The sequence below is a fragment of the Heteronotia binoei genome, chromosome 7 (assembly GCF_032191835.1).
Source record: "Heteronotia binoei isolate CCM8104 ecotype False Entrance Well chromosome 7, APGP_CSIRO_Hbin_v1, whole genome shotgun sequence".
NCBI lineage: Eukaryota > Metazoa > Chordata > Lepidosauria > Squamata > Gekkonidae > Heteronotia > Heteronotia binoei.
In genome coordinates this window covers 49,833,339-49,860,021 of record NC_083229.1, presented here as the reverse complement: position 1 = coordinate 49,860,021, position 26,683 = coordinate 49,833,339, and the positions used below count along the sequence as shown (strand labels likewise).

At 39.3% G+C, this 26,683-nt stretch overlaps 1 protein-coding gene and 1 non-coding gene across 3 annotated transcripts in view; one reads left to right on the top strand and one right to left on the bottom strand.

Annotated features, from left to right (window-relative positions):
• Positions 1 to 26,683, top strand: part of ZC2HC1A (zinc finger C2HC-type containing 1A) — a 40,892-nt gene that overhangs the window by 12,466 nt on the left and 1,743 nt on the right. The window contains exons 2-9 of one of the 2 annotated variants that reach the window (XM_060243604.1): positions 8,539 to 8,615; positions 8,936 to 9,052; positions 9,419 to 9,454; positions 13,887 to 14,028; positions 18,001 to 18,149; positions 19,809 to 19,884; positions 20,686 to 20,794; positions 24,509 to 24,619. In XM_060243604.1, the coding sequence (XP_060099587.1) occupies positions 8,539 to 8,615; positions 8,936 to 9,052; positions 9,419 to 9,454; positions 13,887 to 14,028; positions 18,001 to 18,149; positions 19,809 to 19,884; positions 20,686 to 20,794; positions 24,509 to 24,619 (817 nt within the window). The remainder of the gene's footprint in view (positions 1 to 8,538; positions 8,616 to 8,935; positions 9,053 to 9,418; positions 9,455 to 13,886; positions 14,029 to 18,000; positions 18,150 to 19,808; positions 19,885 to 20,685; positions 20,795 to 24,508; positions 24,620 to 26,683) is intronic. The other variant, XM_060243605.1, reaches the window with a different exon arrangement.
• TRNAT-UGU (transfer RNA threonine (anticodon UGU)) lies at positions 2,084 to 2,158 on the bottom strand. Its single transcript has one exon. It is a non-coding gene; the product is annotated as a tRNA-Thr (tRNA).

Below are 26,683 nucleotides of genomic sequence, written 5' to 3'. Positions count from 1 at the left end.
GAAAAGAGAATTCATACAACAGAAAAAAGTAGCTCCATATTTTCATTCTCAGATTTTTTAAAATAGAAGACTGTTGTTTCTAATGCTTCTGAATGCATACCACTGGGGGCTTCCAGTCTGCATATATAAAAGTGGCACAAGAGAAAATCCTGTAAAGGTAAGGGAAGGTGGGGTGGGAACCCTGCATTTCATTATTACTGTTTCCAAATAAGGATCAGTAAGCATCAGGCACTTACATTTGTGTTGATCTTTTCATCAGATTTTCAGCCAACTGACATTGAGCAGATGAACTAGACACCAAGAAAAATTACAAGAGATGTACCTCCACCCATCTCTCAGAAGCTGAACTTGTGGTGCTTACCAAGTGAGTATATATATGCTGTGTGAGGAAGACAGTGGTACATGGGCTGAACATTGTGAAGAGAACGACATCAGTTGAAACATTCACATACTCACAAACCTTGGTTCTACACTTTGGCTGTATTCCAACTATAAGCCAATGGCCAGCATAATTAACCTGTATCCTATCTTTCTCCACAGGAAGGCATTCATTTGGTGTTTGAGCTGAAGTATGTCATTCATCCAGAGCCTAAAGACTAGTACAGCAGTAGACTGTGCAGCACCTGCAGATTCTGTGTGTTGTTGGAACGGCTTACCACTTCTGGTATTCCATAAATTCCTTGAGCAATGCAACTATTTCTCTCACCATGATAGTTTAGATTAAAGCTGCTTAAGGCAGGGATCTGTCCCTTACTGATATTATTTCATAAAACAGTATGTACATTGATGGCAGTATGGTATGCACATGATTTGTATAGTAATGTAAATAATAATATTTTCTGTATTCTTCTTTGCCTCCCTCAACTGAACACATATTTGATGAATCCTGATACGGGGATTTCAGTGATCTATCAGGAATTATTTATTCTTGAATCTAAACTAGATTAGATATGGGAAGTTCCATGATTGGATCTTCCTGCATTGTTTTAGTCACATGGCATCCTGATAAACCCTATGTGGTTTTGCCAGTAGAATCCAAGCTCCTCCTCTTCTGTGGTTAGCCGTAGAAAGAAAAAAAGTTGCCCATATTCTCCTTTCAACGCTAATAGGGGACTGGCAGTTTCAGTAGGTGAAAATTTCTGATGATTAAAGAATTGCTCCTCTTCTGCATTCAGCTGGACCTTGTAATGACTGCTATTTCTATTAAAATATTTCTCAGCATCTCATCTAGTTAGACCTTCAGTGACAGAGAATCTATGCTGAATATATGCTGTGCAAACATGAAGAGAAACATATTGCTTAAGCATCCACCTAGAATAAATAAACCATCCACATGCATGCATATAAGATAACACAGACAACGGTGGGACAAAGGGAGATGGTGGAACGCTGGACAAAATGACAGGTAGATTAGGAGGGGCATTGGGCAACCAGGCAAGGAAGTAAAAAGGGATTTTTAATTGATTCAAATGTTCATTGTAGCCTAGTACTGACACAGCTGTCCAGGATTTCAGCAAGTGGCTTTCTCAGTCCTGAATCTTGGATTCTTTGGAAATATCTGGGATAACTATTGTGATTTCAGGCAACTGAGCTATGACCTTTTCAGATGTGATCAGAGAGCTGTACCAGAGGCCGGCTTACCTTCAGGACTGCCTCTTCCCGTATGAGCCCTTTAGGATTTTACAATCCACAAACCAACTTCTCCTAGTGGTCCCCAAACCCAGGGATGTCTGTCTCGCCTTTTGGTCCTGGCCCCACCTGGTGGAAGGAGCTTCCATTAGAGATCAGGGCCCTGTGGGGCCTATTAGAGTTTTACAGGGCCTGTAAGATGGAGCTGTTCCACCAGACCTTTAGTCGAGGTGATGGGCATTCAGTTTATATCTGGCCTCCTCCAGTGATCCCAGGTCTGAGCACCACTTGGTGGATATCTTTCAAGGCACTGAACATATGAACATATGAAGCTGCCTTATACTGAATCAGACCCTTGGTCCATCAAAGTCAGTATTGTCTACTCAGACTGGCAGCGGCTCTCCAGGGTCTCAAGCTGAGGTTTTTCTCACCTATTTGCCTGGACCCTTTTAGTTGGAGATGCCGGGGATTGAACTTGGGACCTTCTGCTTACAAAGCAGATGCTCTACCACTGAGCCACCATCCCTCCTCACTGGTTAGTTTTAATGCTGATATTCTGATTATTTAACATGCATTTTATTTACTTAATGGTTTTTATTGTATGGTTTTGTGATGGAATCGCCCTGAGCCTGCTTGCAAGGAGAATGAAATATAAATGGAATAAAATAAAATCTAACACTAATGACATTTAATAAAAAATTTTATCAGGTGAATTGTATGGTTCTACCATTCCTCTGATGATCAAAGTGAATCTCTTGCACTTCCATGTTTTTCTCCAGTTCAGAATAGTTATTTAAAGGACTATATAAGAAAATGATGTTTTGAGTTACACAAACCCATATTACCTGAAGATTAATGTTGCATTTAGAACAGGAAGTTATAGCCTTCCTAGAATAGATATGGCACTTAGATATTCTATTTCATATTGAGCTCCATAATGTTATCTTACAGTATTTGAATGTTACGAAGGCAATTGTTACTATTGTTTTGGCTCTTGGAGGGGTAGACAAGGATGACATTTTTCCCGATCTACCTTGCATGATAAAGAACATAAGAACAGAAGAAAAGCCATGTTGGATCAAGCCAGTGGCCCATCCAGTTCAACACTGTGTCACACAGTGGCCGAAAAACCCAGATGCCATCAGGAGGTCCATCAGTGGCGCCTGGAAACTAGAAGCCCAAGAATACAGAGCATCACTGCCCCAGACGGAGAGTTCCAACAATACGCTGTGGCTAAAAGCCACTGATGAACCTCTTAGAACAATATTACTTCCATTTAACATTCTGTGTTGTCACTATACTGCTAGTTAAATATAAAGTATTAGCTGTTGAAACTGGTACACCAATGACTCCTGGCTTGACCACGGTGTTGTACTTTAAATACATGCTACCTTTTAGTGGCCAAAAATAGTTTGAAATATTCAGCTTAAAAAGATGGCAGCACAACATGAAGGCTTTTTAAAAATCCTGTTGAAACATAGGTAATTGGAACAAAGCAAGAGTCAAGTTGCACCTTTAAGACCAAAGTTTTATTCAGAATGTAAGCTTTCATGTGCTAGAAGCACACTTCATCAGACAAAAGTATGGAATGGCAAGCAGTCCTAAATACAGAGAAAGTGGGCAGTGAATTAGTATGCAGAGTCATGGAAATGTTTTTAGCAGATTAAAAAAGTCACAAGTTGGGATCTGGTGTTTGTCTTAAAGGTGCAGCTTGATTCTTACTTTGTTCTACTGCTTCAGGCGAACATGGCTGCCCACCAGGATCTATCTATAGCTAATTGGAGTCACGCTTGCGGCAGCAACCCCTTAAGGAGTTTTCCCTCTGATCATTACTGTTTTAATGACATGGCCTGTTTAGTTTACTCTCTAGGGACATGATACTATGTACACTATTAACATGCTTTTAAAGATAAATGTAAAGCTTAGTTTACGGTGAGGAGCTTGATGTTGCTGTATGATGAGGCAGGGGTCCCCTGCCACCAGGCCCTACATCCTGTTGCCGAACAGCCAGCTGGGGTTGCCAGGAGGGAACCCTAAGAGGTTCGGCAGGAAAAGAAAAAAAATGTTTTGAGAGCATTTTTTTAGAAATGCACTTTAATGAAGCACCAGAATTTTTAAAGTATATATGTCTGGTTTAGTTTAAGGGAGAGTAAATCAATATTTTAATTGGGTATTTTTTTATTTTAGCATTTTTTTATCAAATTTATATTCTGTCCTCCCCTAATGGGCTCAGGGTGGCTAACAGTTAAAAACCACATGGAATATTAAAAAACAGAATATACAACAAAGACAATTCCATAGTAGTCAATGATAATGGGTAGTAAATGATAAGACTTTTCCAATGTTGCTGCTTTCTGTTTGGTTGCTAAAGGCATTCAAAAGACCAGGCAAATACAGTTGCTGGACTTTTGCTGTGTGGAAGAGAGGCTGCAAAGCTCATGCTGCTAGGTGTTGAGTGTATACATTGAGTGGATAATAAGGTCTACAATCTGTTTGGCACTAAAAAAACAGCAGAAAAGAATCTCTCCTTGTCTTCCCCCAATTCACTCATTTCTTTTCTCTGACTGGAGAGATGAGAAGTTTGAAGGATCTGGGTGGGAAGCTGTGTTGATCTGAAGCAACAGAACAAAGTTCACTTTGTCAGACAGAATGGCACCTTAAAGACCACCAACATTTAATTTAGGTTGTGAGTTTTCATGTGCACACACACTTCTTTGGACAGCAGTGTACATACACGTGGAAGCTCACAACCTGAATGAAACTTTGTTGGTCTTTAAGGCACCATTGGACTCTAAACTTGAAGGATGTTCTGTTGATTTCTTCCCTTTTCCTGTTATTTTGTCTTTCCCATGTTAAAACATGGGAAACCTTGGCACCTTACAAACTAACAAGATATTTAGAGAATGTGCTTTTGAGGGTCCAAACTCACTTTGTCAGATATGTGTCTTGTTGGTCTCTAAGGTGCTACTAGACTCAAATCTAGCTGTTCTACTGTGGACCAACACAACTACCTTTTGAAACTGCTGTACTCTTCTCATGCTCAAATGTCTTCCTTTCCAAGTACAGTTGGCTAAGCTCTGACTTTTGAGATAGGAAAGTGATGTTTTTGCTGCAGCTCAGGACAAAGTGCCAGGAGGCCAGAGATGAGTGGAAGAAGTAGTGATGTTGAAGTCATGGTCAGTTGGGACCCTTTGTTTGCAAGGACACAACTCCAGGAAGCATGAGTTTCAGCTAGCTATAGGAAAGCTGAAAATGTAACCATCTCCACTCCATTTGAAAACATTGCAGAGTACAGACAAAGCTGCAAGGAAAATGTGGAATGGGTTTTAACATCCACCCCACTTTTTCCTTGCAGCAGCCAGTAAAAAAAAGGCAGGAAGAACCTGGGACTCAGCCTGCAAGCTTCACAGGATGCTTCAAAGACCCTTTGAAGCTACAGGCTGAAACTGAAAGAGTCTCAGCCTGGAAGCTTCAAAGAGCCTGGGAGCTTCAAAGGGTAAGGGCAGGAGGGGGGAGAAAAGAGCCCAGGGGACCTGATCAAAACCTTGGGAGGGCCAGATCCTGCCCGTGGGCTGGGTGTTTGACACCCTTGGTCTAATATATGTAATATATGTATCTGTATAGTTTGAGTAAAGAGTTCATACTAGGCCCTAAAGTTTGGAAGAGACTCCTAGATCTGGACCTGGTTTTTCAGGGCTGTGTTAAACTGTAGTTAGTGTATCTTAAACATTGTAAGGGATAGTGAAGGTAATTATGAGCATATAGGACAAGTACTTACACGATGCCAGTTGTAGAGTAAGATTCTATTGTGTGATCTGTTGGTGATCAAAAAAGGGACACTGCTATCAGGTATAACATTCTAAAATGTTTGCTTCAGATATACAGGTCAGACCTGGCCAGAAGCACAAGCCCATGGCTCTTAGCCCCAGGCCCACTGGATCCAGGCCTGGCTTAATATATAGCTATTTATTCTTATTAAAATTGTACATTTTTCTGTTCTTAGTAATTTTTGTAACTGTTGCAAGCCTCCTTAGATCTCCTCAGTGGGCGGGTGGGGGGAAACCCCAAATAAATATTCCATATAATTTAGTTTCTACTAAGGACACTTAAACTAGAAGGAAGTACTATACACATTCTTACAGAAACTATAAAGAAATCTAAAGCTTTGTTTTAGGGTATGTACTAACCTAAAGTGAAACTAGACTAGTTTCTAAAACTATTATTTCAGATAGCTGGTGTTTGGCATTTTCCTGCTATATCATTGAGTTACAAAGTTATCTGCTGGCAAAAATCATTGTTCAGATTTTTTTTGTTCAAGATTTTTTATCAAGAATGGGGAAAGTATTGGAAGAAGAACAGGACTGTCTCTCCCCTCACCCAACTGTTTGGAATAAGAATAGGACTCTTTACCCGGCCCCCCATTGTTTGGTTGAAATACAGAAGAAAATAGGAAACTATTCTGTTTCAAATGAGATTGTTTGTTTTGGGCAAATACAGTTGCAGTCAACTCTGGGCATCTGCCAAGAGCAATAGGGGATAAAAAATTTTGCCACTGTGTGACACAGAGTGTTGGACTTGATGGGCCGTTGGCCTGATCCAACATGGCTTCTCTTATGTTCTTAATAGGGGAAGGATAGGAACACTGAAAGGAAATATAGTGCTGCTGTGGTTCCAACAACGGGCAGTAAGTGTTGTGTATTCTACAATACTGCCTATTACCATTCTTCCATGAGTGCATAACAAGAACCTCTAGATCAGCTGAGAGACACTAGCATTCATTAGCCTTTTGAAAGAATGATGTTTCTTATTTATGTCAATGTTAATACTAAATAGATGTGAAGCATCTATTTATGAAAAATTATTAACACATTCTCTCAAAATTAACCAACTAGGTAGGCAGACTAAGCAGTTCCATTGATCATACAGTAGGATACTAGAAAGCACGTCTTCAGGGGGTTAAAAATGCAAGATGCCTGCTTAGTTATTTTGAAGAGTGGATCCAGGTTACTAGTATTATCTTGAGGTCCCATTTAACGTTTTACTTGTGTTTAATATAACAGATTTCCCCCCATAACATTCTGCCTCCGTTTAATTTATTAAAAGCTTCTTTTATGTTCGTGACACACTGTACTACTGGCTTCATCTGAGGAGGCTTACTTTCTTTAGTTAGAATTTCTTTCTGACACATTCTCATATGAACCTGTTCTTCTTGACCAGGGCCTGGCTGATTTCTATCTTGAGTAGGTCTGTTTGGTTTTTCTTTTTTCTTAGAATTCCTATGGTTCACCAGTTTGTAAACTTAAACTAGCTATATGGCCTTATGTTTCATCATGAGTCTCTTCTCTTGCATATTGTTTGTCTCATTCAGATCAATCCAGTTGAGCAGCATTTGTGAGATTCCCAGTGACACTGGTTGATTTGTTGGTAGGCTGAAATTTACCTTATGTCGTTCACTGCTTGAGGTCATCTGGTGAGACTCTGTTCCATGTTCCTTCTGTTAATAGATTTGAAAGGACATAGAATTGAACCATTCAGTGATGTTGCTTTAATATTTCATTATAGCCAGGGTGGCCAACGGTAGCTCTCCAGATGTTTTTTGCCTACACCTCCCATCAGCCCCAGCCAGTATGGCCAATGGCTGGGGCTGATGGGAGTTGTAGGCAAAAACATCTGGAGAGCTACCATTGGCCACCCCTGAATATATACCATTTGCCAGCCACTTAAATTTGAATAAAGCCTGATGAGCTAATTTCTTGCCATATGTTTGGTGCCATGGCCTACCATATGATATATCCGCGCCCCCCCCCCCCCCCCAAATACAGTATAAGCTTTGTTGGTTGGCACTTAGAAGGAATGGAGGTTGCCACAAAATACTCCAGCTTATTGGTGTGCACCAGCCATTGTCCAAATGAATCTGCTGAGACCAAACCCCATGCCATTGCACTTTGTCAGGACAAAGTGTCTGCAGCAGGAAGACAACTAGACCAGATGCCCAGGAGCCATCTGGCAGACCAGTCTCAACAGTGGAAGAGAGGCTGAAAGTACACATGAAGCACAGGGGGCAAATAATGGTTGTGTTATGAGTAGGGGAAGATTTAAGCATTCTCTACTCATGCACCAGCTGGACCCCACACATTCCAGGGAAGCATAGGCTTCCAGAATATGCCACCTTACCTTGCTTAGGATGTAATGTACATTGTGTAGTTAAGCGTCAGAATGTATATGAATGCCAATATTTGGACATTTGCTTGCAGACAAAACTTGAGCATTTTGTGTTGGCTACATAGTTGATTTCCTAAGCAGTTGTAATGAAAAGAATATTTAAAATATCTGGATACTGAGAACACAGGAATAGATCCTATAATATGGTTTTCTTCCACATTAAAGTGTCATTGAAAGTTTTCTACTTCGTTAGCCTATAATCAGGATTAGAATTATAAATTTTGAAAACAGATGTAGTGATTCTGGATATATTCAAAACTAATATTTTGGGTACACAGGGAGATTGCTCCCTTGAGATTACCATTGTTCTTTTCTGTTCCATGATGTAGCAAATGTCATCATTCAACTCCAAATAGTGTTTGCATAACAGTGCAATTATTATCTGATTATTTCTTTTAGAAACTTACGTGGAGCCATAGAATCTCAGTGTGGGAATCAGGGGCAGGAACCCATCCAGTACTAAGATTCCCAAGGATTGTAGTTCCACATGTTCTCTTAAGTGACTAAGATAGTGTTGTGCTCTCTCTATAAACCACTTCATGAATTACTTAATGCATGAGTGTGTTGTGCTTATTTATGGGAATAGTGAACAAGAATGTAGGCTAATGTTGTTCTGATTAAGTGATTAATGATTAAATTGTTTTGCCGTAATGTGCGGGATAATTTTGAGTCTGTGTTCCTTTTAAGGTAATGGAAGTACAGTGCAAACTGAAGATTTGTTACCATGCAAGATCTGTGGGAGGACTTTTTTCCCAGTTGCACTAGTGAGTAGAAAATTAGTTAACTTCAAGCAAGAAGAATCATATTTTTAAGAGTGGAAATAGTTAATACCAAATTGTTTCTAATTTCTTGCACTCTGCAGAGTCATACTTTCAAATGTTCATGTGTTTATTCTGAATTTTGTTAGATTTGCTTATTCAGAATAAAGTTGGATAATAATTTATATGATCAAATATATATGATTTATTCTGCCATGTTTTCCTGGATTATTTTTTATGATATAGGTATCTAGTAATTTGGGAGTGAGGGAGGGGAGATCTTGTTCTTAATCTGGCCTTGCATTTCTTTTTGTCCCCACTAATAGAAAAAACATGTTCCAATTTGCCAAAAAACTGCTACTAAGAAAAGAAAAACATTTGATTCCAGCAGACAGAGAGCAGAGGGAACGGATATCCCCACAGTAAAACCTCTAAAACCACGGGTAGGTACAGGAATGCTAGAATATGACAATATTTGACAGGCATAGATAATGCATTTGAATTACATGCATGTTATGGCTTCAGTGAAAGTTTATTCATATAGTCAGTTAAGAAATATATCTTAAACCAGTTTATTAACTAAAAAAGGATGTTTTTGAAATATGTGAAATACATGAGTAAAAAATTAGCCAGCCTGATGTTAAGCATATTTATTCAAAAGTAATTCCCACTGATTTCTATGAGCTTTACTTCTTTTTCAGTATTAAGCCATTAGGATTATTATGTTATATCTGAATTTAAGTAGTGGTGTTTATACTACATGAGACTCTTCAGAAGCACCTACTGAAGGGCCTTTTTTCCTTAAATAGTTGCAGCCAAGATCTATTGCAGGGCCATGCAGTACTGTGAGTATTTCTTATATTTGATATTTACTGTTGAACCCAGATTCTGCAGCAAGGAAACGTCTGAAATACAGTGAAGAAAAAAAATATGTTTCTATTTGAATCTAAGTAATGTTTTTACTCAGAAGGTTGTTTGTCCGTGTTCAAGAAAAGGTTTACAAAACACAAAAATAACTTTGCTTAAATTGAACCCCTTTCTGATTATGCAGAAGTTTTTAGGTTGCACAGAAAATGGCTTATATTTCGATCACTACGGCCAAAAGCTTGTTTACCCTTAATACACACAAGGGTTGATTTAGTATGATGAATTATCTAGCTCAGGTATTGAACTTATTTGTTATGAGGGCCAGATCTGACATAAATGAGACCTTGTCAGGCCAGGCCATTTCTATCATGAAATGTAATGCCAGTAGCAGAGATATAAACTTTATAAAGGACACAGACAAACACAATTAAAGATTTTTAAAAGCTTAAAATATGCTTCGAAGATTAGCACTCTTCCAATATTTTGTTTATTTAGCGGTCTCTGATAACTGACACCTCTTGCTCTGAATTATTGCATCAAAATCTGGAGACAATGTCTGTGCTGTAGCAATCTTGAGTATGCTGTTCAGGTGTTGTTCAGTTGTGTGTCTGTGAATTGCAAACCTTCTGATTTATTGACATTCATTACAGAAATTTCCCAATTGCTTTGAGCCTAAGACCCAGGGGAAAACATGAAATAGCTGGGCATTTTGTACATAAGTTACTTCATGTGCTGGTCAGCCAATGGAGAAAATAGAGACTTTGCCTCTGTAGCTCCTGTGCAATTGAGCAAGCCTGGCAAAGTAAACTGTTGATGCAGAAGGAAACGAGAGAAGCAAGCAGTGAGTTGCTCGTGGGCCTGATAGGAGCCCTCCAGGGGCCTGATCTGACCCTCAGGCCACACATTTGACACCCCTGATCTATCTGTTTCTAAATAACACCTGACTATGCATCAAATTATGAATGAAAGCCCAGGAATAGTTCCCAAAGAATGGTATCCCCTGTCCTAACAACAACAGGATAATAAGGCAGGTAGACGGGGAGAGTGTAATGATTAATCTGGCATATGGTACTTGGGAACAGTTGAACTTCTCTGAGCCAATTTTACTTTAGGCATGAAAATCTTGTATTTGAAAATCAATAACATCTGTTGAAATATTAGGAGCACTGCTTCTGTGTTTCTGTCACAACTGCTCCCACAGCTTCCTCTGCCTAGGATCTTGAAATTTGTGGTGAACATGATCAGGTGACCCAAACCCTGCTGAGCTATTCACCCAACCTGTTCAACCCCAGATGAACAACTCAAATAGCTGCCAAACAGAAACTGCCTCCCAAACATCTTCCTGATCCCTAGGCATTGCAGGGATCTAGTGAGAAATGTGGAGGTGGAGATCAAAAGCCAACTCTCAGCTGATACCAACTGAGTTTCTCTGTCTGTTCTCCTCCCCTCCAACCAAGCTTTGCTGTCTATTCCAACAAGGCTGGAACACAGGGAGAACAGGAGCAATCAGTAGAATAAATTTTGAGTCCAGTGACACCTTTGAGACCAACTATAGTTTATTCAAAGTATGAGCTTTCATGAAGGCACACTTCCTCAGATACATAGAAATGGAAGTTAACAGTTTATATTTATCGGCAGATGTCTCTACAAAGGTGAACAGCAAATTAGCATACAGCTTAAAGATGTTTTGATATATACAAGGGCTAAATAGCAATAACAGGCTAATTTTGCAGAGTATGTTTGGATTTAATTACGGGGGGGGGGGAACAGTGGAGTAATAAATATGTCAAAGTAGGAGACTAATGAAGCTATGGGCTTCATTTCTCTTCCTTCCCAAACTGTCAGCTTGGGTGGCAGAGAAAAGGAGAAGACTGCTCTTGTATCTGCAGCCCAAGCAGTTTCATGGGGGATGAGGAAGATGTAGCTGTTGTCTTGGCTGCAGGGAATATGAACAGATTGCTCATATTCTCTGCAGCCTATGCATCGGTTTGAGGTGGAAAGGAAACAAGAGTGATCTGTTTCTTTTTTAAAATAATATATTTTTTTAAGATTTCTTGTACATATATAAAAAAGAACAAGAAAATATAAACAATAAACAAAAAAAGAAAAGGAAAAAAAATGAAAAGAAGATACAGTGGAGAAACATCTTTACAGTTTAACCAAATCCAAAAATGTCTCAGCAACAAAGCCAAATACAATCACTTATTACAACAATCCAATTTATTCCTCTTAGTCATAACTCACCCAACCTTTCCTCTCTATATTATATAAACTTAATTACACATACCCTTACTCATCAAATCCACAGATCATCAAGTCAGTTTTTTCTTTTGCATGCAGAAAGTCAATAAGGGACTTCCAACTAGCAATAAAGGTAAATAATGTCTTTTTCTTTAATTTAAAAAGTATGTTTGGCCACTTCTGCTAATTCCAGTTTCTTCACCATTCCTGTTTGTATAGATCTCCAATTCTGTGCATAGAGTAACCTCACTGCTGTAATTATACATAGAAACAAAGTTCCATGACCATCTTCAAGTTGTCTGTCCATCTGTCCCAACAAAAAAACCTTCTGGTTTCAGTTGTATATTCATTTTTAAATCTTTTGTATTTGTAAGTATTTTTGCATCCAGAATTTTTTGACTTTGTCACAAGTCTACTACATATAATAAAATGTTCCTTCATGCTGTTCACATTTCCAGCAATTATTCAAAGTGTTTTCACTGCCACAGGAGGTGGTGGTAGCTACAAGCATAGCCAGCTTCAAGAGGGGGTTAGATAAAAATAGGGAGCAGAGGTCCATCAGTGGCTATTAGCCACAGTGTGTGTATAATTTTTTTGGCCACTATGTGACACAAAGTGTTGGATTGGATGGGCCATTGGCCTGATCCAACATGGCTTCTCTTATGTTCTTATGTTCATACGTTCTAGCCAACTTATCTGGTGTCACACACCATCTTATAAAATTTTTAAGTTTAACATTTAATATGAACTTCAGTTCCTTCAACCATAATCTTTACCACTGCTCCAGTGGTATATCATGTCCAAAATTCTTAGCCCATTTTATCCTTGTCTTTCTCCTTTTGCTTTATATTTCAAAAACAGTTTATACATTTTGGCAATAACACGAACATCATGTGTACAGAGGTCTTTTTCAAATACAGTCTTATTTTCATCAAAACCATATAACTGTCCATTTTAGAATCTTCCATGAAGGTTTAAAGAAACGATTGCATCAAATGTTGTTTCTCTTTAATTGGATCCATACAGCTGTCAAGCCCATGCCTGTTGTCCCTGCTTTGTCTCAAAACATTTACATCATGTTATATGCTAATTCATTTTTTTCAACTCTATAAATTTGAAGACTTTTCTCTCATTTCATTGTATCTGAAGAAATGTGTGTGTAACACAAAAAAGCTTATACCTTGAATAAAACTTTGTTGGTCCTAAAGGTGTTGCTCGTCTTCTTTTAATACATTTTTCCTTGGTTTCACTTTACACTCACCTTGAGTGAATGCTAAGTTATCCATTCTTCCTTTGGTAACATTTCTCATCTATAAAATGCTTCTTGTGTAAAAATCCATAAAGTCTTTTTAACATAACCTAGGTTTATATTTATCCCAAATCTTTAATAATGCATGTCTAATATAGTGGCTTCTGTAAGCTTGGCGGGGGGGGGGGGGAAGGGGGTGACCTGGTACTATAAATAGAGGTGAGATTGCTTCTCTCCCCCCACCTTTCTCAGTTTGCCAGCTTGAACTGTATAGGTTAGGATTGCATCACTCGTCAGTTCAAGTGGTGATTTTCCAGCTGAGAGAAAAGAACAGTCCTTTTCTCCCCACCCAAATACTCCACCTTGGGTGCAGCTGACAGTTTGGGGTGGGGAGAACAAAAAGGGCATCGACTGGGCTTCTGATCCAGTACCCCAGTTTGCTGCATCTCATCAAGGCTGGGGTCATAAAATGTTCCAGTCTGGGAGAGCAGAAGAGCCCAACTTCCAGTTGACCCTTCCAATCAGCTGAGAATCTGCTCCTAATTCCTCACCCCGTGTACTTTGTTGGGTGCATAGTGAAACTGCCACATTTGGAGATCTAAAGCTGGCTCCTGGCTGATTTCTCATCAGCTGGCAGTCAGATTTTGATTGCTGCAAATTTTCTGTACCTGCAAATAGACTGAAATAGATTGCAAACAGCCTGTGGCTAAATAAGCCGCCCAGTTGCCACCAACAGGTGTTCAAACATTCTTATTAAGTATAAGTTTTGTAGGTATGATTCTCTTTCTGAGGGAGAACAAACTTCACAGTGCGGACAGAATTTTATATTTAATGGTTCTAATGCAAAATTGGTTACAGAACTGAGAAATGCAGTTGTATCCAAACACAAATGTGTGTGTTTTTCCTTATTGGCTCCTTAGCCAGAGCCACCAAAGAAGCCATCAAATTGGAGACGAAAACATGAGGAACTCATAGCAGCAATACGAGCAGCCAAAGGAGTTGATCAGGTTCTTAAAGAAGGTGGCAAGCTACCACCACCACCACCACCATCATATGATCCGGGTAAGTTTGTGCTTGGTGAGAAAGAGAAAAGCATAAGTAGTTTGAAGAAGTGAAAAATCTAGCTAGCCAAGCAATATTACTTTGGATAATATTCTTTTCCCTGTGAAGTCTCACAAGTCTGGTCTGAGTATGACTGTAATAACATGCAGTCCAAAGCATATCAACAGGGCATTTTATGTTTTCTTTGCACTTCTTGTAAAATACTTTGCCCTGACCTGGATATCCCAGGCAAGTCCAATCCTGTCAGTTCTCAGAAGCTAAGCAGGGTCGACTCTGGCAAGTACTTGGATGGGAGACCTCCTTGAAATACCAGGCTTTATTCAGCCACCTCTCTGAATATTCTCCAGTACCCACAGTAGGGCAGTCACCAAAGGTTGCCATGACTTCCAGGTGCATGCACATATTTACACGCAAACACATGCACTCGGGCACATAAAAAAATACAAAAAAAAATTAAAGTATTTCATTTCAAGTATTTCATTAGGGGAGGGACTGTGGCTCAGTGGTAGAGCATCTGCTTGGGAAGCAGAAGGTCCCAGGTTCAATCCCCGGCATCTCCAACTAAAAAGTGTCCAGGCAAATAGGTGTGAAAAACCTCAGCTTGAGACCCTGGAGAGCCACTGCCAGTCTGAGTAGACAATACTGACTTTGATGGACCATGGGTCTGATTCAGTATAAGGCAGCTTAATATGTACATGATAAAATCACATTTAGCAACTGATGCCATTTGGAGTGGTCAGGGTAGTGTATATGTCTTGGATTAGTAGAATAGGGAAATAGAGTGTTAGCTAAATTAAAGAATTATTATGAGAATTGGCTTTCATTTTTTTAAGTGTCCCGTCCTTATGGGTATGAGGTTAATCTTTGTAAGTGTGTAGTAAATGTCCTCCAAAATGCCAAACTCAGTGCTTTCAGGTGGGGCATTGGTGCCATGCTACTTCCTTGACCCTTCTTAGAATGAATAGAATAAAAAAAAAGATGCAAAATAGACTAGTTTCTAAATGTTACACAAAATTAGAGAATCATGAAGGTGATTCCATCATTTATGCACACTGTAGAATTTGGATTTCTTAGGCACAGAGTTCTATATGTAAGTGTATAGCACAGATTACGCACAACTCATAGTAAAGTCATGCCTTGAAATTTATTCTTGCAATTCTGTTTTGCCTTTTCTCCGTTCGAAAGTCCATCACCAAGTCATTCTTATTTCACTGTACTGTCTACTCTAGGAAGGGGCAAGCACCCCATGCCATTGTTAATTCCTTGGTATCCATGGTCTGCCAATAGGCATTTCCATGATATAAAAATGTAACATGGAAATGATCCCACTATTATGCAAAAGTTGGGTCTATCTGCTATATGTGAAGTATATCTTACTTCATCTTGAAATGCTGAAGGGTTCTGGTTTACCAAGCAGCAGGTACAGCATCTAGGAATGCAAGTGACAGATTGAAAAAAGTGTGGACAAACATGGATGAGAGATTGAAAAACTAGTTGATGGTGGCAATAAAAATGTATTTCTCTACCACCATTTTATTGCCTTTCAGCAGAACTTACAGGGTTGCCACTTTCTGGAAAGCCAGGGAAATGGAAATTGGTCAGGAAAAGTCAGGGAAATTGCTCTGAAGTCAGGGAAATTGTGGTTAAAATATATTCAAACTGTGGATTTTTGACCTGCTGCAGGAGCATGATCTGTTCTTGTGGCAACTGGAATAGAGAAGTAGCAGAATAAAAGTAAAACTTAATGATGCCTTTTCCCAGCTTCACCTTTTTCTTAGCTTCACCCCCAGCAACCAGCCTAATTTGTTTGTTGAGCTCTGTCCCTGCATGATTTCCAAGGTCTGCCTGTAGAATTTGCAAAGCAAGGCTAGTTTAAACGTTTAGCAATATACAAACTTTAAACATCTTCACTGTTTTTATCCCTACCTGCTAGTATTGCATTTAACTTACATATAAAGATAAGCATGTTTTTGGGTATGGAATGGATGTTTTGTCTCCTGCTAAACCCAGCACAGAGTTGCAAATGAGTTTTGCTGCTGCTGGATTTCACAGGCAACTAGCACTTTCTACTCTGCACCATGCAAAGTAAATTTTGGAAATGTAATTGCTTGTTCCTGTTGAAGTTGCAGAGTAAAAGCGCTCTCACTTTCTTTCCTGACATCTCCCATGCATAAAGGTTGCAAATGAGGGTCGTCTGCTTCTCTAGATTGCAGAAACTCCACCTCCTTTCTTGCTGCTGATCTGCTCATTCCTACTTGTTAGCATTCAGAGTTTACTTGAAGTTTGTATCTTGGTGTAATTTTTGGTGCAATTGCAAAACAGATGTTGCTGCAGTTAACTTTGAAAGAAGCTGATATTAAAACCAATTTTGCACTCAGCTTACCCCGCTGTCATGTTCCTCTTTTCCGTGCAGCATCCTTCGGATTTCCCACTATCTGCTCTGGAGCTGCAGCAAACATCGCAGTTTTTGCGCGGCAAAGGGAAACTGGTTTTTAGCTGCAGCGATGTTTGCTGCAGCTCCGGAGCAGATAGTGGGAAATCCGAAGGACGCTGCGCGGAGAAAAGGAACATGACAGCAGAGTAAGCTGAGTGTGAAATTGGTCTAAATCTCTTACTTTGACAAATATTTTTGCTGTTGAGACTCGTGTAATTTAAGAGAGGAACATTAAGCCTTGCATTTTTTAACTTATGGTTATATTTGAATGGTGGTCAGGGAAATTGACAAATGTTGGTCAGGGAAAGTCAGGGAAATGAAAAATAAAATTTTAGGGGCAACCCTGACTTACCTTAGAAATTAAATGCCTTTTAAGTTGGGCCCTAAGTGAGATCAGGAAGAAGCTGCAATGATTTCTTTTCAGAACACTTGCTAGGTAAAATCATGGCAAGCCATTTCAGTACAGGCACTGGGTCAAAAGCTTTCATTAGTCATGTTTGCTTGGATGGTTTTCATCTTTTTTCCCATTTAAGGATGTAGACAGTATTCTTGAAGAGATCCACTGTGTTCTGTCTGGGCTACTTTGGGACAGCCTGAACTCTCCCTGGAAACTAAAATAACTAAACTGAGGCTATTGTACTTTGGTCACATTATGAGAAGACAGGAGTCACTGGAAAAGACAGTAATGTTAGACAGCAGAAAGAGAAAAACCCAACATGAGATGGATTGACTCAATGAAGGAAGCCATGGCCCTCTGTTTGCAAGATGATAGGACATTTTGAAGGCCATTAATCCATAGGGTTGCCATAAATTGTAAGTGACTAGACAGCACTTAATAATCCTTGTCTTAATTCAAACAAGGATAAACAGTTGACAGTTGTGCCACCCTTCTAGGATCAGGTGGGTTGTATATTCTGGGCATATCACTCCCATTGGAAGAGTAGAGGGTGTTCTTTGATCTGGCATTGCTGCACAAGATGGTAGCAACCTAGGACCACCTTTTCCTAGCTTCAGCTGATTTGCCAATTGTGCCCCTTTCTGAGGAATTGTGATCTGGCCATTGTTCTTTTATAATATATGCTAATGTTATATTGCCCCATTTATTTCATTGATTGATGCCATTGAAAGTGCTGACTCTTACCTTTAAACCTCTTAATAGCCTGGAGGCCAGTTTGCTTCCGGGAAATACTCCCATATGATTCCATCATCTTCAGAAGCACTTCTCCAGGTAGCAGGCTGATAGCTTTGGCACTCCCTTCAGCAGACTCTGCCAAACTCCTTCACTACTGACACATAGAGTCGGGGTATGTTGTTATTGTTGTTATAGGTTTTAGTCTGTGTGAGTGTGTGTGTATACACTAAACACATACAAGCTATAGACAGACAGACAGATAGGTAGAGATATATAGATATTGATAAATATGTTGTATGTTTTTTTAAATTGTAATCTAGTCTAGACCAAAAGTCAAAGTTAAAAATAAAATCAATAAATGAATCTGTGTTAACTTTTGTGGCTCATGGATTGCTGTTGAATTTAGATTACATCCAGTGCCCATATTGTCAGAGAAGATTTAATGAAAGTGCAGCTGATCGACACATAAATTTCTGCAAAGAGCAGGCAGCACGTATTCCTAATAAAGGCAAAGTGGTTACTGATGCTAAAGGGAAGCTTCCTACTAGATCCCAGGTAAATCTTGCTACCATTCTGAAGGTTTTTTTCCTGTTAATTTGTCAATAACAGGTTTTGAAGTCAAAAATCTTGTAGTTGAGACATTAAAACAAAAATAAGGCAGAAAGACACAGATAAATAATAACGTTATGAGTTCTGATTGCATTGTTATTTAAAAGCTTTAAAAGGAAAAAAAAGTTTTCTGTGACTTATTTTATGACTATTGACCACATTTGTTGGAGAAATTTAAAAACAGGCAAACAAATAATGAAATGCTAATGAAATTCAGTTGAAGAAGACTACTGCTTAAGACATTAAAGAAATCGTTGGTCAGCAAGAATAGCAGCCTATGTTCTTTGTATCCAAGACCAATCCCATATTTACTGGTTCACACATCCTGTATCATAAAGTATTTTTGCACAGAAACACAATGGTTAATCGTGGCATTTTGCAATGTCTATTTCAGAATTATTTAAGAGTAGAAAGGTGTTCTGTTTTGTTTTTAAGTATCTCTATGGTGGTACAGTGGCACTGCCTTGGAAAAATCCTTTGGAGAAGTGGAGAATGTTGTATGCCACTTTCGGTCCCTACTGGGGAGAAAAGTGGGGTATAAATTAATTATTAATCAACAAATTAATACATTGTTGTCATATGAATATTTTTCTGTTCATTATCAAGACATCAGTTTTATCAGAAACACAGCTTTGATCTGTCAGAATTTCTAGTTCTGCTTCCTATCTATCAAGCATTTCTGCAATTTAAATAAATTGATCAGTGTGAAAGTTGGGATTTTATTTACGAATAAGGAATATATGTATAAGAAGGTATCAGTGCTCCTGAAGGATGGGGCAAGTCTAACTGAATCAGCATTGCAATTTCTGGCTAATAAATTTTCTACAAACAAGGAACTGCTAGGACTTGTGGAAGCATCTCATTTTCCCTTGTATTCCCTCCCCCACTATTTCTTCTTTCCTTCCTCCAGTTGCCACCTCTCCTTTTCCTGCTTCCTTCCTACCCACTAGCCAAAGTACCTTTAGCTGCCCTTGGGCCCAAGTCCGTTTTTATCGTATGATAGAATATTGTTGTGGTTGCCTGACATTCTTTCCTTAAAACTTCTGTTCTTTTGGGGAATTTTAATCCCCTGATGCCCTCACCTCCCCCCGGTATATATTTTAGCTTTAGGACAACCTTCAGGTTGTAAAAAAAAAATATATATATATATATATATATATATATATATATATATATATATATATATATATATATATATATCACCATCTGTCCCTTGTTGCATTTTGTGGTTATAGTTATCATATAATCTGTGGCCCAGTTTGGAATGAGGTATTTAATAATTAGGCTTTTGCCAGAGGGAAAGAGACCTCTGGTACTTCTGTATACATTTTGTGAGAAGGTGATTATAGTTTCAAAAAATGGGATTGAAATGCAAACAAGCACATACAAACTAAATTAGTTTTTAATTAGATTCAGATAGATAGCTGTGTTGGTCTGAAGCAGCAAAACAAAGTTTGAGTCCAGTGGCTCCTCTAAGATCAACAAAGTTTTATTCAAGGTATAAACTCTTGTGTACAAGCACACTTTTTTTAGATACCAGTATCTTCCTGACTTGAATCTAAGCAGTTTAAAGTGTTACTTGATTTGTTTTTCTGTTTATTTTAGTACAAGTCACCATCTGTAAAGAAGATGCCTTCCACAGGGATAACATCGCCAGCCTCATCGCGTTTGCCACAGCCAAGTAATACTGCAAAATTATAACGAGAGATTTGATGTACTTATTAGGAATGCATGAATAGTAAAGTAACACAGTGCTAGAAAGATTCACTGTTAAAATGCTTATATGACATTCTGGTAATTTTAGGCTTTTGGTGTCACTTCTGTAAAATTGCAAGTTTCATTAAATTCAAATAGGATCCTTTGTGAATGGACTGCATGTGGGACTGACCAGGAGCTGGAGGCTCTAGCTATGTTCATTTTAACTATTGTTCTTTGTAAGTTGAATATCAGAATAGAAAATGATTGGTTATTGCATCTCTACATACTGTCTCTTGGGCTTGCCTATGTGCAACCTACATGTAGGTTTTGGTCATTTAATGATGTAGAATAAAGCAGGAATGGTCCTGGGTACCAGCAAACCAAAGTGGTAGAGTAGGAGAGACCAGAAGGGTGGTGGGAGAAATGTGAATAGATGGATTGTTAAATTTTCAAGTCTGACTTAAATGTAATAATTGCTACTTTGCAAAGCTACTAAATTTAAGATTCCAGTAAATGAAAGTTTCCAGAATAAGAACTAGCATGGCTCAGTAGCTAGATAGAGTGTGGGACTTTGGGGAGGGGCAACTTGGGTTTAAGTTCCCACTCAGCCACAAGTCTTTCTAAGTGATCCTGGGAACAAGAGACAACTTCAAGGGAATTCCAGGATCACTTTGTGCCTGACTTGGTGCTTCATTTCTTTAAGCCTTAGCTGGCCATCTGTGAAGACAGTTTTAAAAAAAAGTTCTAGAAATAGAAAAAAAATGTTTAATGCTTACATCAAAAGGTACACCTGCAAATAAAATATTGTCTACGAGTGGATCTACGGGAAACAAAACACAGAGTTCATCTCCAGCTCATAAAAACTCACTGAGGACAGCAAGCCCACAAACAGGGTAAGTGCACAATTCTGTGTACAGTGTAGTTTGAGGTGGCTTTTTTCCCTTTTAAAAATATCTGTTGTTGTTTTTGTTTGGTTAAATTGTTTCATAGTTACTTTGGGTATTGCCTAGAGGTATATATCCTGTCCTTTTAATAGTGGATTAATGCATCGGATGGGTGGGTGAAGTTTTTCATGGTAGCATGGAGGTAAATAACATCCCATTAAGCTTCTGTTAAAGTCAGGACAACCAGGACCCCACTGGGTCACTTGTTATGCTCCCCACCTCTAGAAATTTTGAGATCAAAACTCTGTGTAGGTGCAAAGCACTTCAGTCTGAATGCATAGATGACCCCTTGAAAAATAACCGTTGTAGGTAAACTTCCTGTTTTTTTCTCTTGAAGGGGTTTTCATTCATACATTGATAGCATATTCAGTTCACATTTAGTCTTGTGATTTTCGTTAGACAACTGTTTATCTTAAAAGCTTGCTGCATTTTGCATATCCCCACTGAGCTTTATTTAGTAAAGATTTTACGCTTCTGGTCTTGTCTGTGTCTTTCAGTGGGACTTTAATTAGCACAAATGTTTCCCTAGAAGTTGTAAAGAAAAACTAGGATGGTGTTTCATAAAAGTTGTATAAATGACAGCCATCTCTCATTCTGTGTAATTTCCAGTGAACTGATCCAGAACAGATACTGAGTTTATCTTTGTGGTGTATTTTTATCACAAAAAATCATCCCATACTTCCTCACAAGTCTAATAGCTGTTGATTTAGTGATTTAGAGTGGTAAGCTGCAGTACTGCAGTCCAAGCTCTGCTCACGACCTGAGTTCAATCCTGGCGGAAGCTGGGTTCAAGTAGCTGGATCAAGGTTGACTCAGTCTTCCATCCTTCCGAGGTTGGTAAAATGAGTACCCAGCTTGCTGGGGATAAAGTGTAGATGACTGGGGAAGGCAATGGCAAACCACCCCGTAAAAAAGTCTGCTGTGAAAACGTCGTGATGCGACGCCACCCTAGAGTTGGAAACGACGTGCTTGCACAGGGGACTACCTTTACCTTTCTATAGGTCAGGGGTATAATGTAGCATCCTTGTTGAAGCTAAATATGTCTGCTTCCAGTTGGTATTTGTATAAAAATAAAATATATTCTGTTACTGCTAGATGTCATCTAGAAAATCAAAATTACTTGGGAAATACTATTTTTTAAGTTGAATATTTTTCAATTTGCCCTCTAGGTGGCAATATATTCCTAGCTCTAAATAGAAACCAATTAACTAGAAGCTGTGGCTTTAAAAGCTTTTTTTTTAAAAAAAAAGTTGGAGGACTATACAATTGTGGAAAATGTGATCAAAAAGGCATTTTATTGCTACCCTAACATGTATATGGTGCTTGTGTATTTTGAATTTGGGGCCAGATAAAAAGCTCATTTTCTCATTTTATATGGGGAAAGAGAAACAAATCTAAAATTGGGGTGTTTCTGTGAAGCTACTGAACCTAGAAACATTTTCAGCAGAAATCCTGGAAATTTTTTAGCTAATATAGGGAGGGGACCAGTATTATCACTGTAAGGAAAAGAGGGAGATTATAGATTTCTGGTTAGTTATCTCATTGAAACATTAAATTCCAAAGTACACCCTACTTGTCACGTGCACACAAAAGCACCATGTACACAGAACCAGGACCATAGTTTCAAGTTCCTTTATGTTTGCTTCTGTAGAGACCAAGCTCTGCTAGAGAGGGGAGTGATATGTTCAGACTTGTTTTCATTCAAATGAATGAGGAAACCCTGTAATACTTGACAGTATTCATGCACATCTGAGCTCCTCTACAACTCTGTATCTGAGCCAAAGCAATTGATATTGCAGTAGTTCATATGCCTCCATATAATAACAATGAGAAGTGTGATACCTACTCATGTGCCAAGGCAAGTTGCTCACAGAATGAATTCCTGACCCGTACCATTATGGAATATACCAGGAACAGAATTTCTGTTTGAAAACATGAATGAAAAGTTGTTTGGAATTATCTTGCCTGGAGTATATTGCCAGAGAGGCTGCTAAAAACTTGCTCATAGGATTAAAATGTGTCTACTACTTCCTGTTTCAAAAAACACTGCAGTTCATGAGTATGTATTCATACATACTATTGAAAAAGAAACAAAAGGCACTTCCCTACTTGTGCATCAGGAGTGGCCCACATGCGCATTCACACTCATGCACTCTTCGCTGTTCAGAACTGCAAGCAATAGCTCTGTCTCAGTAGGTGGGTTCTGAAGGCAGGGATCCACTCTTGTCGATCTGTATAGTTTACCTGCATTGGGCTGTTGATATGGTGATTGGTCCTGCTATTGAAGGGCTAAATGACCAGTCTATCTCAACTATAACTCTTTCTCCAAATAAACAACAGGTAAGGATCTTCGTTGAGGGTAACATGTGATTCTCATTAAACAGCAAAAGGGGGGGGGGGGGGCTGAACCCAAGATGGCTGTGATTTATGATGGCCAAGCTGTCAAAATAAATTATTAAAAATACAGATATTTGTTATGGTGTACACATTAGCAAAAAAAATAGATTAAAAGAAATGGTCCAAATATCAGGTTCTTAAAACTTTTTACATACAGAAGTAATAGTTACCCATATACAATTGATTTTTCTATCGTATGACCAATAGACCACAGGTGTTTTGGTCTCCCGTAGGGCCTTCCTCAGTAGTCAATACTACTATTGCAAAACAACACATCCAGGAGTAAATATATGAGGAAAAAATTCTTTAGAGTCAGGTGATGCTTTCTCATGTGATGTGCAATCACTAAATGTTCACACATTAGGCCATGAATATTCCTTCATAGTAACTAAACATGGTGTCCAAATTATTCTGCATTGTACCAAATATGTGAGCCAGTTTGGTGTAGTGGTTAAGTGTGTGGACTCTTATCTGGGAGAACCGGGTTTGATTCCCCACTCCTCCACTTGCAGCTGCTGGAATGGCCTTGGGTCAGCCATAGCTAATGCAGGAGTTGTCCTTGAAAGGGCAGCTGCTGTAAGAGCCCTCTCAGCCCCACCCACCTCACAGGGTGTCTGTTGTACGGGGAGAAGATATGAGAGATTGTAAGCCACTCTGAGTCTTTGATTCAGAGAGAATGGCGGGGTATAAATCTGCAATTCTTCTTATCCAACGTGTCTGGATGTGTGTCACTCAGATCAAAAGTATCCATGGCCTTCTGTGTAAACTTTTGGTAATTGCACATCATATGAGAAAGCAACACCTGACTTTAAAGAAAATCTCCCCCCCCCCCCCCCATATATTTACTCCTGGATGTGTGATGTTTTACAATAGTAATACTGACTGCTGAGGAAGGTCCTAGGAGTCCAAAATGCCTATGGTCTACCAGTTGTATATGTGTAACTATTACTTCTGTAATAGTTTTAAAAGTCTCATTAAACAGCACCAGACACTGTAGCTTATATTCCAGTAGCTATTTGTGAGGAATTCATTTACTTGAAGAAAGCTGGAAATGTTTTCTGATAGTCTGGATAATCCTGTCTCTTGCTGCCATCCCAACCCTTGTAGTGTTCCCCATTGGTACCTTCTAGAATGCAGAGACATGCCCTAGCAGCAAGACTGCACACAGGCACACGGCATCTGAGCGTAGACACTGGACTGGAACCCGATCTTTGGATTGTTTCTTTTGAATTCCTTCTAATTTACTGAATTAATACAATTTTGTAGAGGCCCCATGAAATCACGGACAGGAGTGCCTACCGGTGTAGCACGAAATGCTGGCATGGGCATGATGGCAAACAAAAGAAAAAGCTATGGTACTGAAAGCTACTCTAACAGGTTGGTAACAATTCTTATAATCTAGCAGAAAGGAAGAAATAAAGTGCTGTTTTATGGAAATGTGAATGATAGAACTGTATGAATGATAGGGGGCTTGACAAATTCTCCATTACTTAACAGAGTACAGTAAGCCCTTTGTTTCAAACAACTTGCATTTGAAATGTATGTTTGGAAATTGAATGTTTGGAACTTGGAACATATTTCCCATAGAGATAACACGCAGTAGATGGTGGTTAAGTTCCCTTGCTAGCTCTGCGAAGTCTATTTAACCTATTATAATGCAACTAAAATTCTGTATGCTTCTAATGGGATTCCTAGAAAAAATACTGTTATAATAGCGTGTAGTAATTATACAAGATAGACAACAGAATTAAAACCCCTTTTCTTCAAATGCTGGTGTTTCCTTGCTTACGAGAAGTAGGCTTTGTAAGAGAAGACTGAAAACGCATACCCGAGATCACACTTTGGGAAAGGAGGGCATGGATTTCTTTAACTCATGCCCAATATCAAAAGTCTTCCAGTTTTGGGATCGCTAAACAGGGGGCGGGATTTAATGGGGCAGGTGCAGATTAGGAGGTCCAGGCAGCGCTGCCTCTCACCTGATGGGAGCCCAAAAAGTAGATGGAGGGACAGGAGATGTTTCCATGTTCCTACTCACCAGCTACACTATACCTGGCCTGGCACAGGGGAAAGCTGGATTGCTTCCTGGTCTCTGCTGTATTTGTAAGTACAGATTTAATTGTTCATAACAGGCATTTGTAAGTTAGGGGCTTAATGTAGTTAGGTAAGAGGATAATATTGCATATAAGTGCTGAGTGGAAGGGCTTACAATATAAAAAGTATACAATTATCCGACTTTTCCCTCCACAAAATATTAATTTAACTGAGTTAACTTCTCAGTTTACCTGCCATATTTCCCCATTTCTGTGTTCTTCAGAGTTTCATTTTGTTACAATCTTCATTAATCATAGTATCAGGCACAATACATGAATCATGCAGGTGTGTACTGCATGATTCATGTATTGTTTGGAATTTGTATCCCTCCCTTCCCTGCAATGGGCTCAGGGCAGCTCACAGCAGATTAAAATTACAAATAAAACAATAAAAACATTCTGCAGTTCAGCAATTTAATATACCAAGAAGGCTCATGGAACTGTAAAATGACCAAAATTTAAAAAGGGCAGTCGGCATACACTCCCCAGTTGCTGAATAAGCTAAGTTTGGGTGGAGGGGTGGAACAGGGGAGGCCAAAATAATGACACCTGTTGCCTCAACCAAAAGCGGAACATCTCTATTTTACAGGTCCTGTGGAATTGAAGCAGATCCCACAGGGCCCTTATCTCACTCATGAGAGTGTTCCACCACGGGGCTTTTTCAGCTCTGGCTCTGGTCGAGGCTAAACAGATGTCCTTAGGGTCTGGGACCACTAGCAACTGTTGTTCAGATGAGCATAATGCTCTTCAGGCGACATAGCAGGAGAGGCTGTCCTGTAGATATGTAGGCCCCAGACCACTCAGGGCTTTGAAGATTAATACCATAACTTTGAACTGGTTCGGTACTCCACTGGATTCGGTACTCCACTGGAAGTCAGTGAAGAGGGCAGAGCACTGGTTGTATATGTGCTCTAAGTGGTGTCCCTGTAAGGACATGCGCTGCTGCATTTTGAACAAATTGGAGTTTCTGAGTCAACCTCAAGGGCATCCCAGTGTAGACCAAGTTACAGTAATCCAGCCTGCATGTAACCATTGCATGTGAGGAAGGAGATAAGGGACCAGTTGCCTGGCCAGCCAGAGATGGTAGAAAGTATTTCTGGCAATAGCCGTGACCTAGGCAGCTTCATTAGACAGAGGAGAAGGATTTGTTCTTTTCCCAAAGGTAGAGAGGGAAAAGCAGGACGAGAAAGAAGGATCCTTTTCCTATCCTACCAATTTGGTGTAGAAGCAGCATTTGTCTTTTTGCCAGATGCCTACGTCTGCCATCTGATGAAATGAGGAATCCTACTCTGATGAGGTGTATCTAGAGATCAGCTATTATTTTCTGGCTTTGCTTTTGTAATCATCACGA